The 17,112-nt window shown below is 36.1% G+C and overlaps 1 protein-coding gene across 13 annotated transcripts in view; it reads left to right on the plus strand.

Moving 5' to 3' along the window:
• The window catches only part of LOC112640728 (transcription initiation factor TFIID subunit 13), a 92,653-nt gene that overhangs the window by 51,778 nt on the left and 23,763 nt on the right, over positions 1-17,112 (plus strand). For 10 of the 13 annotated variants that reach the window (XM_049111006.1, XM_049111013.1, XM_049111012.1 and 7 more), the window contains 5 exons: positions 778-883; positions 2,262-3,064; positions 8,040-8,166; positions 13,048-13,226; positions 16,410-16,667. In XM_049111006.1, the coding sequence (XP_048966963.1) occupies positions 778-883; positions 2,262-3,064; positions 8,040-8,166; positions 13,048-13,226; positions 16,410-16,667 (1,473 nt within the window). The remainder of the gene's footprint in view (positions 1-777; positions 884-2,261; positions 3,065-8,039; positions 8,167-13,047; positions 13,227-16,409; positions 16,668-17,112) is intronic. The other 3 variants (XM_049111007.1, XM_049111008.1, XM_049111009.1) reach the window with 3 other exon arrangements.

A 17,112-nucleotide genomic window follows, 5' to 3' on the forward strand; every position in this document is an offset into this window, starting at 1 on the left:
AGAGAGAGAGAGAGGCAGAGACATAGGCAGAGGGAGAAGCAGGCATCATACAGAGAGCCTGACGTGGGACTCGATCCAGGGTCTCCAGGATCACGCCCTGGGCTGCAGGCGGCATTAAACCGCTGCGCCACCGGGGCTGCCCCTCAAGAATATTTTTAAAGATTTTATTTATTAGGGAGAAAGCATGAATGGGGGTGGGAGGGTGTGAAGGGAGGGACAGGTAGAGAGAGAAGCAGACTCCCCGCTGAGTGGGAAGGCTGATGTGGGATTTGATCCCAAGACCCTGGCTGGGATCATGAACTGAACTGAAGGTAGATGCTTAACTGAGCCACCCAGGTGCCTCAGTTTTTAAGAATTTTAAGAATTTTTTGAAAGCAAATGTAGTCATGGTAACTTATAAGTGCATTTGATTTATGAGACATTGGAAAATTAATTTTTAAAAAATCTTTTCTTAAGGGAATAATTAGTCCTTTAGGACAAATGTGTCCAGTTTTGCTCTGGGAACTTGGGTTTCATTTCCAATCTTTGACATTGCTATAACTCAGCTTTAAAAAAATTCTTTTTAAGATTTTATTTATTTATTCATGAGAGACCCAGAGAGAGGCAGAGACACAGGCAGAGGGAGAAGCAGGCTCCATGCAGGGAGCCTGATGTGGGACTCAATCCTGGGTCTCCAGATCAGGCCCTGGGTTGAAGGCAGCACCAAACTGCTGAGCCACCTGGGCTTCCCATAACTCAGCTTTTTAATTTTAACATTTCATATTTTATTTTTTACAGGTTTCGTTATATTATCCTGAAGCAGAAGTTTTTAGAAGCTCTATGTGTTAACAATGCAATGTCAGCAGAAGATGAGCCCCAGCATGTAAGATTTTTATTCCTGAAGGTTTGCGCCATAGTCTTGTTTCAGTCATAAGTATTTTATACACTAAAAAGATCAGTATCATGAGTTTTCAAAGTTTTGAGGTGGGAATTGGATAAGATTTACTCTTTTGCAGCTGTAGTACTTTCAATCTGTAATGCTTCTAAACTTGTTCCAAGATTTAGGCAAATATGATAAATGAATGGCTGACTGGAGAGTGTACATTCCTGTTTAAGGTGATTTAGATTGTAATAGATGTTTGAGTTAAAGATGCTACATTGTGCTTCTTTCTTATCCCAGAATTGGATTATGTTTCCTTTCTCTTTCTGTTTTTCAGTATTCATTGATCCAGAGGTGTTTTTTCCTCCCAAGTTTTTATTTAAATTCCAATTAGTTAAAAAAAAAATTCCAATTAGTTGTTATATTGTATAACATAATTTCAGATATAGAATCCAATGATTCATCACTTATTTACAGTATCCAGTGCTTAGCACAACAGAAGTGGTTTTTGATAAAATCTTTATGCCTTTATGACAAATTAAATTTAATGATATAAAGAATCTTTTAAAACATTTCTTTCTTTCTTTCTTTGAGAGAGAGCAAGCATGAGCCAGGGAGGGGCATAGGGAGAGCGAGGAGGAGAGGCAGACTTCCCCCTGAGTAGGGAGCCTGCCACAGGGCTCAATCCCACGGTTCTGAGATCATGACCTGAACCAAAGTCAGACGCATAATTGACTGAGCCACCCAGGCACCGCATGAAGGGTTTGTTTGATTAGAAAAATTTTTTTTAAGTTTTAATAATAGTATTGTTACATCTAAACCAAGGAAACTTATTGTTAGTAAGTGTTCATTGAAATAAACTCAAAAGATATTACAGTGAGGAGTTTCATGTATACTAGAGAAATGTTTGCTAGATAATGATGTTTAAATGTGGGAAGAACTCTAGAGTGTAAGTCAAAAGACCTAATTTTTTTTTAAAGATTTTATTTATTTATTCATGAGAGACACAGAGAGAGGGAGAGGCAGAGACATAGGCAGAGGGAGAAGCAGGGTCCATGCAGGGAACCCGATGAGCGACTTGATCCCAAGACCACAGGATTATGACCTGAGTCAAATCAGAGCTCAACCATTGAGCCACTCAGGTGCCCTTAGAACACTATTTTTGTAGTTAGAATTTAATTTACTAATTAAATTATTTAATATTTTTATTTTAGTAGTGAAAAGCATTTTGATTCCTGATTTGAAAGTTATCTTGCATATTATACAAATATTCTGTGACACTAGAGTTTATCCTTTTGCAGTTGAATAGTTTGTAAAGTATCTTTGTATATGAATAAAATACTCTTGTTTTCATATCTCACAGAATCTCTGTTTATAGTGATCACTTAAATTTTTCTTACAGCTGGAATTTACCATGCAAGAAGCTGTGCAGTGTTTGCATGCCTTAGAAGAGTATTGTCCTTCTAAAGATGATTATAGCAAGCTCTGTTTGCTTTTGACTTTGCCTCGTCTGACCAATCATGCCGAATTTAAGGACTGGAATCCGAGCACTGCACGAGTTCACTGTTTTGAAGAGGCTTGTGTTATGGTTGCAGAATTCATCCCTGCTGATAGGAAGCTAAGTGAGGCTGGTTTTAAAGCAAGTAACAATCGTTTATTTCAGCTTGTAATGAAGGGCCTGCTTTATGAATGCTGTGTAGAATTTTGTCAAAGTAAAGCAACTGGAGAAGAAATTACAGAAAGTGAAGTACTTCTTGGCATTGATCTTTTGTGTGGTAATGGTTGTGATGACTTGGATCTGAGTTTATTGTCATGGCTTCAGAATCTCCCATCTTCTGTCTTCTCTTGTGCTTTTGAACAGAAAATGCTTAATATTCATGTTGACAAACTACTGAAACCTACAAAAGCTGCATATGCTGATCTCTTGACTCCCCTTATCAGCAAACTTTCTCCCTATCCATCATCTCCAATGAGAAGGCCTCAATCAGCTGATGCCTATATGACCCGTTCTCTGAATCCTGCTTTAGATGGCCTCACTTGTGGACTAACCAGTCATGATAAGAGAATCTCAGACCTTGGAAACAAAACTTCTCCAATGTCACACTCCTTTGCTAACTTCCATTATCCAGGTGTGCAAAATCTTAGTAGAAGTCTCATGCTTGAGAATACAGAATGTCACAGTATTTATGAAGAATCCCCTGAACGGTAAGTATTTACTCATAAAAGTTAGAAAATATTCACAAGTGTGAGATTGTGTATATTTAATGTTCAAGTCCATTTATTGTTCTTATTTATTTATTTTTTTTTAGAGAAGGAGGAATGGGGAGGGGCAGAGGGAGAGAAAATCCCAAGCACACCCAGCACAGAGTTCGATGTGGGGTTCAGTCACACAATCCTGAAATCATGATCTGAACTGAAATCAAGAATCCAGTGCTTAACCCACTAAGCCACCCAGGTGCCCCTGTTTAAGTCTCTTTAGTTGAAAGTCCTTAAATTTTACAAAGCATTTCTAAAATTTTGATAATTAAAATTATCAGGGAGAATCTTTATATCCTATTATTCTTTTGCTGGTTATTAAGGCAATACATGAACATTGAAGAAATTTTGGAAAATATAGAAGTGTGAATATGAGAATTAAAATCCCACATAATCTCACATATAGACGACAAGTCTTTTTTCTATGAATACATTTTTTAAAATTGGGACTATAATATATATTCCTTATCATAGGACAGCAGATTATGTCCACTTTTTTTTTCTATAAACAATACTGAACACGTGAAAAGTACTGAATAGTAAATAGTATTGAATGTACATAAAAATATCTGGTTATTTTCACTTCTGTTTTTTCTAGTAACTCTTTTTTTTTTTTTTTTTAAAGATTCCATTTATTTATTCATGAGAGATACAGAGAGGCAGAAACACAGGCAGAGGGAGAAGCAGGCTCCACACAGGGAGCCCGACGTGGGTCTCGATCCTGGGTCTCCAGGATCACATCCCGGGCTGAAGGCGGCGCCAAACCGCTGAGCCATCCAGGCTGCCCCATGTTTTTTCTAGTAACTCTTTTTTTTTTTTTTTTAAATAAATTTATTTTTTATTGGTGTTCAGTTTGTCAACATACAGAATAACACCCAGTGCTCATCCCGTCAAGTGCCCGCCACCTAGTCACCCCCACCCCACCCACCTCCCCTTCCACCACCCCTAGTTCGTTTCCCAGAGTTAGGAGTCTTTCATGTTCTGTCTCCCTTTCTGATATTTCCCACTTATTTTTTCTAGTAACTATTAAAACATGAAAGAAATAAGTGTTAAAGCCACCACTCAGTTTTTCTTTTAAACCTGGCATGAGGGATCCCTGGGTGGCGCCACGGTTTAGTGCCTGCCTTTGGCCCAGGGCGCAATCCTGGAGACCCGGGATCGAATCCCACGTTGGGCTCCCGGTGCATGGAGCCTGCTTCTCCCTCTGCCTATGTCTCTGCTTCTCTCTCTCTCTCACTGTGTGCCTATCATAAATAAATAAAAAATAAAAATAAAAATAAACCTGGCATGAAAGAATAATTTCCTGATTAGCAGTTCTTTATTTCAAGAGTTAGAAACTTCCCTGCCTCACCATTGGGACATATAGTTGGTTTCCTACACTCAGATTGATACTCTGAAGTATTACTATTGACTGCAAAAATTTATTGAAAGAACACAAAAACTAAACCTTATTCATATAAGATAGTTAGAGGTATTCTTTATTGAGGAGAAGGGAGCACTGGACTTGGAATTTCTTTTTCCAATTAAAGTCAGAAGAAATCTTTAGTTAAGACATAAGAAATCCAAGATAAATACATATGGAATCATTTTCTTTTTTTTTTGGAATCATTTTCTATTAAGTTGCTATAGGTTTATAGAGGAGGGGATTGTGATATCTTCTTTAATATTCCTTAAAGAGAAAGGAGGATTTTAGGATGTTAAGTGAGGAGACTTCCTAAAGCCTAGGGTGTCTACGGCCATACCACCCTGAACGCTCCTGATCTCATCTAAAGCCTAGGGTGACTTCTTAAGGCATCTTATTTTGCTCTACTTGAAAGATAGAGATAATATCTAGTCATGAAGATGGATGAATATAACAATATAGGAGCATCCTGTTATCTAAATCCCAAAGGAATAGAGAGTCTTGAGCATCAGTAGAAACTATCTTTTTTTTTTTTTTTTTTTTTTTTTTTTCTTTTTTTTTTTCTTTTTTTTTTTTTTTAAAGATTTTATTTATTCATGATAGTCACAGAGAGAGAGAGAGGCAGAGACACAGGCAGAGGGAGAAGCAGGCTCCATGCACCGGGAGCCCGACGTGGGATTCGATCCCGGGTCTCCAGGATCACGCCCCGGGCCAAAGGCAGGCGCCAAACCGCTGCGCCACCCAGGGATCCCCAGTAGAAACTATCTTAAACTTTTCTTGGACTTTCCAATCTCTAAAGAAAATTTTCAGCGTTTAGGATGTTAAGCTTTAGTTCTGGGGGAACTGCTGATATTCTGAATACATAAGATGATCAGAACTTTTTGGTCAGTATAATGAATGACATGTTTGGACTTGTACACCAGTGAGATTGTCTTTATAAAGAAGGAGAACATAAAAATCCAGCCAGATATGACTCTGCATTTGCTGTTGCCAATGAAAAGAAAGTAGTAGAAATTGAGGAATGACTGGATAATGATGGAAAAAAGTGGAAGATAAGTTACTAGATTACAGGATAAGCAGAGAGGTAAAAAGTGACCTATCAAAAAGTGAGTAATACATGTGTAATTAGCTGAGCAGTAGCAGTATCCCAGAAAACAATTGTCATGCTTGTGAAATTGGAAAAATTATGAGACAAAGCAGTGTGAAATAATGAATAGAATGTGATCTTTGGAGTCAGACTTGGGCTTGAATAATAGCTTTGCCATTTATCAGTTGTGTGACCTTGAGACAGTTCCTTAATTTCTTTGAGCCTAAATGACCACCTCTGTAAAATAGGGTGTTGTCTTGTGAAGTGAGATAACGCTCTTAGCAGAGTGGCAAGTATGTAAATGGTGCTTAGTAAATATAAATTTCTCCCCTTCTGAGTGTCACACTCCTGGTCATGACAATATGTCAAAAGGGCTGCTAATAACATGCTATGGGAGAGCTATTGTGCTGTGGATAAAGTATAAAAATTACTTTGGAAAAAGGTAACTTTGTCTTTAAAAATATTTTAGGTATAATGTTAAAATATTGGGAAGTTTAATTAGATCAATTATGTTGAAGATGCCACATGAAGAAACCTCTTATTTGTGGTAATTCATGTTTGAAGTCCATATTTGTTTAAAAATATTTGAGTGTCTACTCTGTGCTAGCACCATGCTGCATCCAGGTATAGTGATTGGGTTACTATGGTGAACAAGAAAAATTAAAACATAAAGGTTTATAGGAAAGTGTGTAGTGTTTTGCAAAGATAGCTTTTCACTCAAACATAAACTCAAAAAAGGAAGAAAAACGAGTTGAAATATATAAACTTTGGCTATTCAGTGTAATGATCTCAAAATTGAATGCCAAAAAAAAAAAAATTCTCAGAAATGGGTCTGCATTGGATTTGGAGCCTGAAGATCTGGATTCAAATTCTAGTTTTATTTACTGGCTATATTATTTAGGAAAATCCCTTTGTTCCTCATCTGTGAAATGGGAGTCACAATCTATTTCACAAGTTACTGTGCAAGTTAAATGAGATAATGCATGTAGAAATGGTATATAATTTGCAAAATTGAATGTTACCTTATGAAGGTCATTTTATTCTATATACAGTTAATAACTTAAAAAATCTGTCTTGTGGACATAAAATGGGACCTCTTGTCATTATTAGGTTACAGCACTGAATGGTAGCTGAAAGTTTTTCCTATATCTTTCACTTCCTCCTCTGAGTACATGTCTGATTATGTATGTTGAGATACTTATAAATTAGAAAGCTCCTTAACCAGTGGTGCCTTTGTGAAGATGACTATTTAGCTCTGCTTCCTGAACCCTAGACCTGTAGTTTGTTATGTCTTACATACTTCTGCCTGGAGAGGCCATTAAGAAGCCATCTCATAATCCAGTTCCTTCAAGGCAAAGATCGTTTTACTTTTGTACATGTTCCCACGGTGCCTTGTGCCAATAGGTAATCCATATTTGTCTGTGGTATTTTGGATGATGTTAGTTTTTTAAAATTTTGAACGAGTTACTATGGAAAGAAGAAATATTAGGAACAACCTGATAGAATATATTAAGCTTACTAAGTAGTATACATTAAAAATATTGGAAAGGGGGGCAGCCCCGGTGGCTCAGCAGTTTAGCGCCACCTGCAGCCCAGGGTGTGATCCTGGGGACCTGGGATCGAGTCCCACATCGGGCTCCCTGCATGGAGCCTGCTTCTCCCTCTGCCTGTGTCTCTGCCTCTCTCTCTGTGTGTGTTTCATGAATAAATAAAATCTTAAAAAAATATATTGGAAAGGTGTATGTTTGGCTTTTATGTTAAGTGCAAATAAACCAAAGACAGTCTTTTTTTTTTTTTTTTTTTTAAGATTCTACTTATTTATTCATGACAGACACAGAGAGAGAAGACAGAGACACAGGTAGAGGGAGAAGCAGGTTCCATGCCGGGAGCCCGATGTGGGACTGGATCCTGGGACCCCAAGATCATCCCCCAGGCCAAAGGCAGGCGATAAACCACTGAGCCACCCAGGGATCCCCTAAAGACAGTCTTTTAATAAAATCTTAACAATTCTTAGAATTTTGTTGAAATCTATTGGAGGGAAAAAATTAATGTTCAGATAACAAAATCACAGATTAAGATACATAAAGAGAATTCAGGCATTAGGTCATTGAGCTTTTTATTCAATTCAATTTATAGATGAAGCTGAGCAACAGAGGATGTAAGGATTTTCCCAAGACCACACATCTTGTTTTAGACTGGAGCCTCTACCCTCCTTACTTAATAATCCAGTGCACTTCTGTGATAAGCATATTCTATTTGTTTAAAAAATCCTTACATAGTACCCTTAAGAGGAGAAAGGAAAATTTAAAAATCTATTTTTTGCATATTTGATAAACATTTAGACTAAATATTCATTGTGTTAAGTAAAATTTCTCTAAAATATATTTTCCTTCACCCCAACCTCTTCCTATTTGTTTTTTGTATCTTTTTGGAAGAAGTGATACACCTGTTGAGGCACAGCGGCCTATAAGCAGTGAAATCCTGGGCCAGAGTTCAGTTTCAGAAAAAGAGTCTGCAAATGGAACACAGAATCCAGGACCAGCTAAGCAAGAAAAAAATGAGGTAATGTTTAATATACCTAGTGTCTTTTAGAATTATTCTCTTTGAAAGAAGTAATAGCATTTGCTTGGGTAGAAAGTAAAAGGAATTTTCCGACATTTGGGAGTGAGAGCATATCTAGACTTTCTTATTAATTGTCATTTTCTCTCTTCCCTTAAGGATATGGTATTTTTAGTTGTGTATTTTATAGCACAGGTGAACTTATTAACAATCAAAAATACCACAGTTTACATTAATCGTATGTTTCAGGACTCAAGTAATTGAACTCACATTAAATGTGGATAGTGTGTATTTTTAAGATATATCCTCTATATTTTACTACTTAGATTTAATGAACAAGAAATTATGACATGTATAATATAAAATGCTTTTATCCAAGTCTTTAGAGTTCCAAATTATTTTTCTCTGGTGTTTTGGAAAAGAAATTGTATTATGAAGGAGAGTATAAATTTTATCTTATATAGTATGCCACTTAGAAGAGATGAAGAGGCTTAATAAGTTTATTTTTTATTTTTATTTTTTAAATTTTATTTATTTATTTATGAGAGACACAGAGAGAAGCAGAGACATAGGCACAGGGAGAAGCAGGCTCCCTGCGGGGAGCCCGATGTGGGACTTGATCCCGGACACTGGAATCACACCCTGAGCTCAGGCAGATGCTTAACCACTAAGCCACCCAGGCATCCCATTTAATAAATGTAAACATTTTTTTATGTTTTCAACTACATATTAAGAATGAGGTACAAAAATTACTATTAAAAATACATATGGGGACACCTGGGTGGCTCAGCGGTTAAGCGTCTGCCTTCAGCTCAGGGCATGATCCTGGAGACCCAGGATTGAGTCCCACACTGGGCTCCCTGCAGGGAGCCTGCCTCTCCCTCTGCCTGTGTCTCTGCCTATTTCTCGGTGTCTCTCATGAATAAATAAATAAAATCTTTTAAAAAAATTAAAAAAATAAAAAGACATATGAATATGCACCAAACAACAGAACCCCCAAATCTATGAAGCAAACGTTGGCAAACTTGAAGGGAGAAATAATAGTTGGAGACCTCAGTACCATTTACAGTAATGGGTAGAACATCTAAACAGAAGATCAATAAGGATACAGAGTACTTGAACCTACTCTAAACTAACTAGACCTAACAAACATCTATAGAACATTCCAACAATATTGTTGTTTTGGAAGATGCACCTTTTCTTTTTTTTTAACCCAGTGGTACCTGTATTAGTTTTTTTTATTTTTTTATTTTTTAAAGATTTTATTTGAGAGAAAGAGTGTGCATGAATGGGGGGCGGGGCAGAAGGACAAGCAGACTCCCCACTGAGCAGGGAGCCTGATGCAGGGCTGGATCCCAGGACCCAAGATCATGGCCTGAACTGGAGTAGACATTTAACTGACTGAGCCATCCAGGTGCCTCTGTATCAATGTTTTTAGAAGTTGTTTTCTTAGACACCTTAGGTGGGTGTTAGTATTTCAAGTGCTGGTAACTTTGTGTTGGGAATATGTGAAATACTAACAATATGTGAATACAAATATATAAATAAAGTGATACTAACAAGAAAAAAAGAACACTCCAACAATAGGAAAATACACATTCTTCTCAAGTGCATATGCAACATTCTTCAGGATAGAGCATATGTTAGGACCCAGAAAAAATCTCAATAAATTATAAAAGATTGAAATCCAGATTGGAAAGGAAGAGTAAAGCTATCTTTATTTACAGATGACATGCTCCTATTTATAGAAAATCCCAAAGAATACATAAGAAAGCTACTAGAGCTTACAAACAAGTTCAGAAAAGTTGCAGGGTGCAAGAATAATACATAAAAGTTGGTTGTGTTTCTCCACTGCCAGCAATGAACAATTTGAACAGGAAATTAATAAAACAATTCCAGGGGTGCCTAGGTGGCTCAGTCGGTTAAGTGTCTGCTTTCAGCTTGGGTCATGATCCCAGGGTCCTGGGATCAAGCCCCAAGTCAGGATCCCTTCTCAGCGGACAGTCTCTCTCCCTCCCTCTCTCTCTCTCTCTCTCTCTCTCTCTCAAATAAATAAATAAATAAATAAATAAATAAATAAATAAATAAAATCTTTTAAAAAGTAAAACAATTCCACTTATAATAGCTTATAAGAAGATAAAATACTTGGGAATAAATTAAACCAACAAGGTGAAAAATTTGTACATTGAAATCTGTAAAACATTGCTGAAGCAAGTTTTAAGATCAAAAGAAATGGGAAGATACCCTGTGGTCACAGATAGGGAGACTTAATATTGTTAAGATGTCAGTACTAACTAGTATGATCTACAGATTCCATGTAATTCCTATAAAAATTTCACAGCCTTTTTTTGCAGCAATGGAAAAGCCAGTACTCAAATTCACATAGAAATGTAATATGTCCTGAATAGCCAAAACAATTTTGAAAAAAAAAACGAAGTTGGAGTACTCTTACATAGTTCATGATTTCAAAGCTACAAAGCTACAGTAGCTATACAAGCTATAGTAATCAGACCTGTTCAGTACTCTCATAAGACTAGAAGTATAGCCCAGTGGACTACATTTGAGAGACCAGAGGTAGTCCCATATATCTGTGGCTAATTGACTTTTGGCATAAGGTGCCAGGTCTATTCAATGGAGAAAGAATAGTTTTTTCAACAGATGATGATGGATCAATTGGATTTCCACATGGAAAAGAATGAAGTTGGATCTCTACCTCACATAATGTACAAAAATTAACTAAAAACAGATCAACTACTATATTATAGGAACTCAGTATAAAACTCTTAGAAGAAAACATAAGGGCAAATCTTCATGATCTTGGATTTTATAATGTGTTCTTAGATATGATAGCAAAAGCTTGAGTAACAAACATAAAAATTGGTAAATTGAATTTCTCAAAATTAAAAACTTGTGCATCAAAGGACTTTATCAAGAAAGTGAAAAGATGGTGAGCAGAATGGGAAAAGTATTTGACAATTATATATCTGATAAGGGTTTAATATCTAGAATATATAAAAAACTACAACTGAACAAAAAGACAGTCTGACTTAGAAAAAAAGAGTTGAATAGACATTTCTCCAAAGAATATATTCAAATGGCCAATAGGCACATGAAAAGATGCTTAGTACCAGTAGTCATTAGTGAAAGGCAAATCAAAACCACAATGAAATATAGCTTCACAACTGCTAGGATAGTTAAAACAGTGGAAAATAATAAGTGTTGGTGGGGAAGTGAAGTCTAAACCCTCATACCTTGTTGATTTGAATGTAAAATAGTGCACTATGGATTGGTGGTACCTTAAATAGCTAAAAATAGCTAAATATACAATTACCATATATCCCAGCAATTCTACTCTAAAGCATTGAAAACAAGGACTCACACGGACATCTATACATCCATGTTCATAGCAGCATTATTCACAGTGGTCAAAAGGTAGATATAACCCCAGTGTGCACCCACAGATTAATGGGTAAGCAGAAGTGGCATGCATATTCATTAAATGGAATGTTGTTCAGCCACAAAAAGGAATGAAATTCTGACCTATGCTAGAACACAGATGAACTTTGAAAACATCATGCTGAGTGAAATAAGCCAGACAGAAAAGGACAAGTATATAATTCCACTTATATCGAATATCTAAAATTGGTGAAGTTTTGGAGAAGGTAGAACAGAGGTTACCAGGAGCTCAGGGGAGGGAGAAGTAGTAAGTTACTGCTTAACGGTTACACAGGCACTCTGTAGGTTGGTGAAGAATTTTGGAAAGAGTGGTGATTATTGCACAATGTTGTGAGTATAATTAATGCCACTGAATTGTACTCATAAAAATGATTAAAGTGAAATTTTCTATTTTACCAACAATAAAAAATTTAAAAGGACACATAATTTTGTCTCAGAGTTATTGCTCTAAGTCATGAAATAGAGGAGGATTGCTATTATTTCCTGGAAAAGGGGAGACAGCTTTAGCTTTACTTAGCTGTATAAGACGCTTCATTAAGCTTATTATCAGTGTGGGCCAATTTTAGACATGAATGACCTGTTCCAGGGGCACCCCAGTTCACATGATCCGTGTTATATGACTGGATTCCAGCTTGTCAGGAAAGTCTTTCTATGCCAATATTGGAATTTACAAAATATGTATGTCCTGTAAGTTTGGGTGCTATATAGTTCTTTTAGAAGAACAAAGTAGGAGTGTTGAGATTAAGTTTACTACCCATGTATCCCACTTTCTTGTGAAAGGCCATTTGAAACCTGAATTATAGTTGTATTTGAGGAAAATTTTTAAAAAAGATTTTTTTTATTTATTCATGAGAGACACAGAGAGAGGCAGAGACATAGGCAGAGGGAGAAGCAGGCTCCATGCAGGGAGCCCGATGTGGGATTTGATCCCAGGACTCCAGGATCACGCCCTGAGCCGAAGGCAGAATGACACTCAACAGTTGAGCCACCCAGGTGTTCCTGAAGAAAATTTTTAAAGTTTCTCTCTAGAGTAACATAGTAAACCATTTACAAGCTTAAATTGTTGGACAAAGTTAATATTGTGTTTATTAAATATTAATGTAGCCTTTCAGTATTTTTTCAAGAGCTATACATCTAATTCCGTGACCTTATGACCACTATATTTGTATATTTTGGGTTAGTCAGAAATCCAGGATGACCATTCATTTTGGTCTTGCTATAGAATAAAGCAAATTAACTGATCTATTTGACTTTGAAAACTCACGGATACTATGTTATTATTCAAAGAACAACACATTAAGTGTTTTGTAATTGTTAAATATAGCTACTTGCATATTTCATCCAGTGTTTATAGAAGTTACTGTTGGGTAGAGACATATATTTAATCATAGTCTGCTCAAACATATTACTTTTTCTAATATTTTTCAGCTTCGAGATTCAACAGAACAGTTTCAAGAATATTATAGGCAAAGATTACGCTATCAACAGCATTTAGAACAGAAAGAGCAACAGCGACAGATATACCAACAAATGCTGCTTGAGGGAGGTGTGAATCAGGAAGATGGTCCTGATCAGCAGCAGAATCTTACGGAACAATTCCTTAATAGGTATGTCTTTCAAACACATTTTAAAACATAAGGAATCATTTCAAAGCTATTGAAAGCACACAATGACTGCTATTTTCTATATATAACTTGAAATTTTAAAGTGTTTTTAAAAAAAAAATAAAGTGTTTTAAGTGTTTCAAGTAACAGAGAAATATCTTCCTTTCACAGCATCCTCAGGGTTATCTAATTTTGTTCTTCTCTTTAAACCTTTTTTCACTTCTAAGCAAGGAGAGCAGAAATAAAGTGGTTCGGCTCATAACTGGAAGGACAGCCAGGTGGATTCAGCTGCCCCAAGGGTAGCTGAGATCCTAGGAGTCCTAGTTACTTAGTTTCTTTTTGCTTGTTTTCTCATCTACTTCATAGAATAGCGGTGAAGGTGAAATGAGTTAATGTATGCAAAGTGCTTAGAATAGTACTGGGCATATAGTAAGCACTATATTAAGTGTTCACTATCGTTTTTATTGTTATATGGGGTTCTTGAACTTTCAGAAGTCAATATTAAAATTATTCATTTAAAATTATTCATAATTTCTGCCAGGACAATATGCATTTACATTGTTCATAATTATAGGAGGTGTGTGAATGTATAGATAGTAGTGTGTCTTTTTAAAAATCAATAAACTAGAGGGCAGCCCTGGTGGCGCAGCGGTTTAGCGCCGCCTGCAGCCCAGGGCGTGATCCTGGGGACCCTGGATGGAGTCCCACTCTCTGCATGGAGCCTGCTTCTTCCTCTGCCTGTGTCTCTGCCTCTCATTCTCTCTCTGTGTTTCTATGAATAAATAAATAAAATCTTTAAAAAAATCAATAAACTAGAATATGTATATTTAAATGAGCAAAGGTTGTTGGAAGATTAAATGAGTTAATATATAAAAATTACTTAGAATAATTCCTAGCATATAGGAAATGTACCATAAATGTAGGTTATTATTGTGATTATGATTAGGCAATGCAGTAGTGACTGTCAGTTCTTTACTTGGTTCAATAACATTGGAAGTAATCTACTTGATACTCTGAGGGTTGTGCAAGTCATCAAGCCTAAAATTGATTCAGTCTTCAAGCCTTCACACAAGGAATGTTTATAGTGGTAATCTAAATAATCTGAGTAGGCTTCCAAACCTTGCATTTGAGGATCATTTGCTTACCACCTCTGATAAGTCAGTAGCTTATCAAAATTATCCTATTTTGATGAACTGTCATTTCTGGTTTTTGGATATCTTCTTCATATCCATTAGGTCATGATTGCAGTTGGTTTTCCTCACCATCTTATTTTTCAGATAGCTAGCATTAAATCAGAAGATAAAGTGGCAAGGTTCTGTGATCCTAATAGTGGTAAGGGAAGTACCTCCACAGAAAAAAAAGTTAAGCTGTTCAAGATGGTTTATCTTTCCTTTAAAGACAATTATAAATAGAAATCAAGTTACTTCGTGTTATTTAGCTTTTGTAAATTAGTTTCATATAAATTCTCCCTGTTATCTTAACTCTCATCTATTGTTTTCTAGCCCTTTAATAAAATGATTTTATTCAGTCCTTTTTTCCTAGGCCTTTGGTTTCATATATCTGAGCAAGTATCAGGACTTTAAAGTACCTAATGCCATGGACAAATTGGATAGAAAAAGAATCTACAAAATAAAATATCCTTTCTCCCTCTAATGTTTTATTTTTTCAAATCATTCTAGCAATTAAGCTAGAATGTTTTGAGATTTAAATTTTGTATCTTTTTCTAAGAGTCATAGAAAGAAGAAAAGTCATATTACATAATCTTATTGAAAAAAATCAACTAAAGTATGATAGAATTTTTGTTAACAGTACTGTATTATTTATACTTCTTGGTATTTTGTTTCTGTCAATTCTAGTAATCATCACCACTGATTTGGCACTTAGTATAAGCATATTCTGCTCCATCCTCCCCACTTTTAGAGAATCAAAATGATGTCAGCTTTTAGACTCTTTATACTTAGCATTTTCCAAATTGACTTGACCTCTGACTCATTCTTTATCGGGAGCATTTCACAGGATTCATAGAACACAATTTTGGGAAATGCAGCTTAGTTTAAAATTTTAACATAAATATTTAATAATGGCTTCCATTTCTTTTTAGTAATATTGAACTGCTCTTTTAAAGTCTTTCCTAAGCCCTGAGTATACATGCACGTGCGCACGCGCACATACACACACACGTACCTTCTAATGTTTAATGTAGGAAAACTAGAAACTACAATAAACCACAACACTTCTTGGTAATTATACCACTGTACTCCTCTCTCATGTTGAATCTAGGTTGTAGAAAGTGTACTGGGCCAGTTCTGGGTCTAAGTTTTAACAGAGCTTGTCAGCTTCCCTTTTGTGCTGCGTGGAGCTCTGAGTCCAACAAAAGAAGTCAGTCTATCCTGATACAGAAGACTTGTGATGAGGGAAAGACCTTGAGGCTAACTTGTTTTGCTTCCTGTTTTATCTCCTTAGTGCCTAGATCATAGTCTTCGTAGAATGAATGAATGCGTAATAGGATGCCACTTGACTTTGTCCCATCATGGCCTGCTCTAATCATACATTTCTTAGTTGATATGATATTACTAGAGAAATAAAACGAAAATGGCATGTTTTGTCTTGGTGAGAAGTTTTAGTAGTGGTGATATTTTTGTTGACTATTTTGGGAAATTAAGTTTTAAATTGAAAATTAAACCAAAGTTATAATGGAGAAGAAATATGTTTTTAAAAATGTTTTTATGGTAAAAGGTGCTTTTATGCCTATATCCTACAGTGACATACTGTAGGAAAATTTGAAATTTTTTTTCAGTATCATGGTTATATCTTAAGCCAATGATGGTAATTTTTAGTACTGAATTTACCATTTATGTACTATATGTGCATTAATTTACCTTTTCAAATTTGAAATCTTCTATATATATTTTTAAAGATTTTATTTATTTATTTGAGATAGTACATGAGAGAGAGAGAGAGCGCGAGCACGAACTGAGGGGAGGGGAAGAGCAGAGGAAGAAGCAGAAGCAGGCTCCCCACTGACAGGGAGCCCAAAGAGAGGTGGGGTCAATCCCAGGACCAGGATCATGACCTGAGCCAGAGGCAGATGCTTAACCAACTGAGCCACCCAGGCACCCCTTTTCTATGTGTTAAGAATGTGATTAAGTTTTCATTTTAATGTAATTGCATTGTTTCATTTTACAGGTCCATTCAAAAGCTTGGTGAATTAAATATTGGAATGGATAGCCTTGGTAATGAGGTATCAGCACTCAACCAACAATGTAATGGGAGCAAAAACAATGGATCTAATAATAATTCTCTAACGAATTTTGTTACACCACCCCAAGACTCTAGTCAGAGAATAACACATGATGCTTCAAATATTCACACAAGCACCCCTTCTAATCCTGGATCAACAAATCACATACCTTTTCTTGAGGAATCACCTTCTGGAAATCAAATGTAAGTACTTTAATTTGTAAAACCTGGAAATATTAACATCCTATTAATGAATGGAAACCTAGAAAGTTGAACTTCTCTCTGGAACCTTGCAAACAAGTTATTGGAGCCCATTACATACCAAATCTTTTTCTAATCTGTCTTTTCTGCCTTTATATTCTTTTCTACTACTTCTAAATTTCTTAGTAGCCTTTGTTCTCTTATTTTTATTTTTTATCTTTTCTTTTAAAGATTTATTTTATTAATTTTTTTTAAAAGATTTTATTTATTTATTCATGAGAGACACACTGAGAGAGAGGCAGAGACACAAGCAGAGGGAGAAGCAGGCTTCATGCAGGGAGCCCAACATGGGACTTGATCCCAGGTCTCCAGAATCAGGCCCTGGGCTGAAGGCGGCGCTAAACCGCTGAGCCCCCCCGGGCTGCCTAGATTTATTTATTTTAAAGAG

This window comes from Canis lupus, chromosome 6 (assembly GCF_003254725.2).
Source record: "Canis lupus dingo isolate Sandy chromosome 6, ASM325472v2, whole genome shotgun sequence".
Classification (NCBI taxonomy): domain Eukaryota; kingdom Metazoa; phylum Chordata; class Mammalia; order Carnivora; family Canidae; genus Canis; species Canis lupus.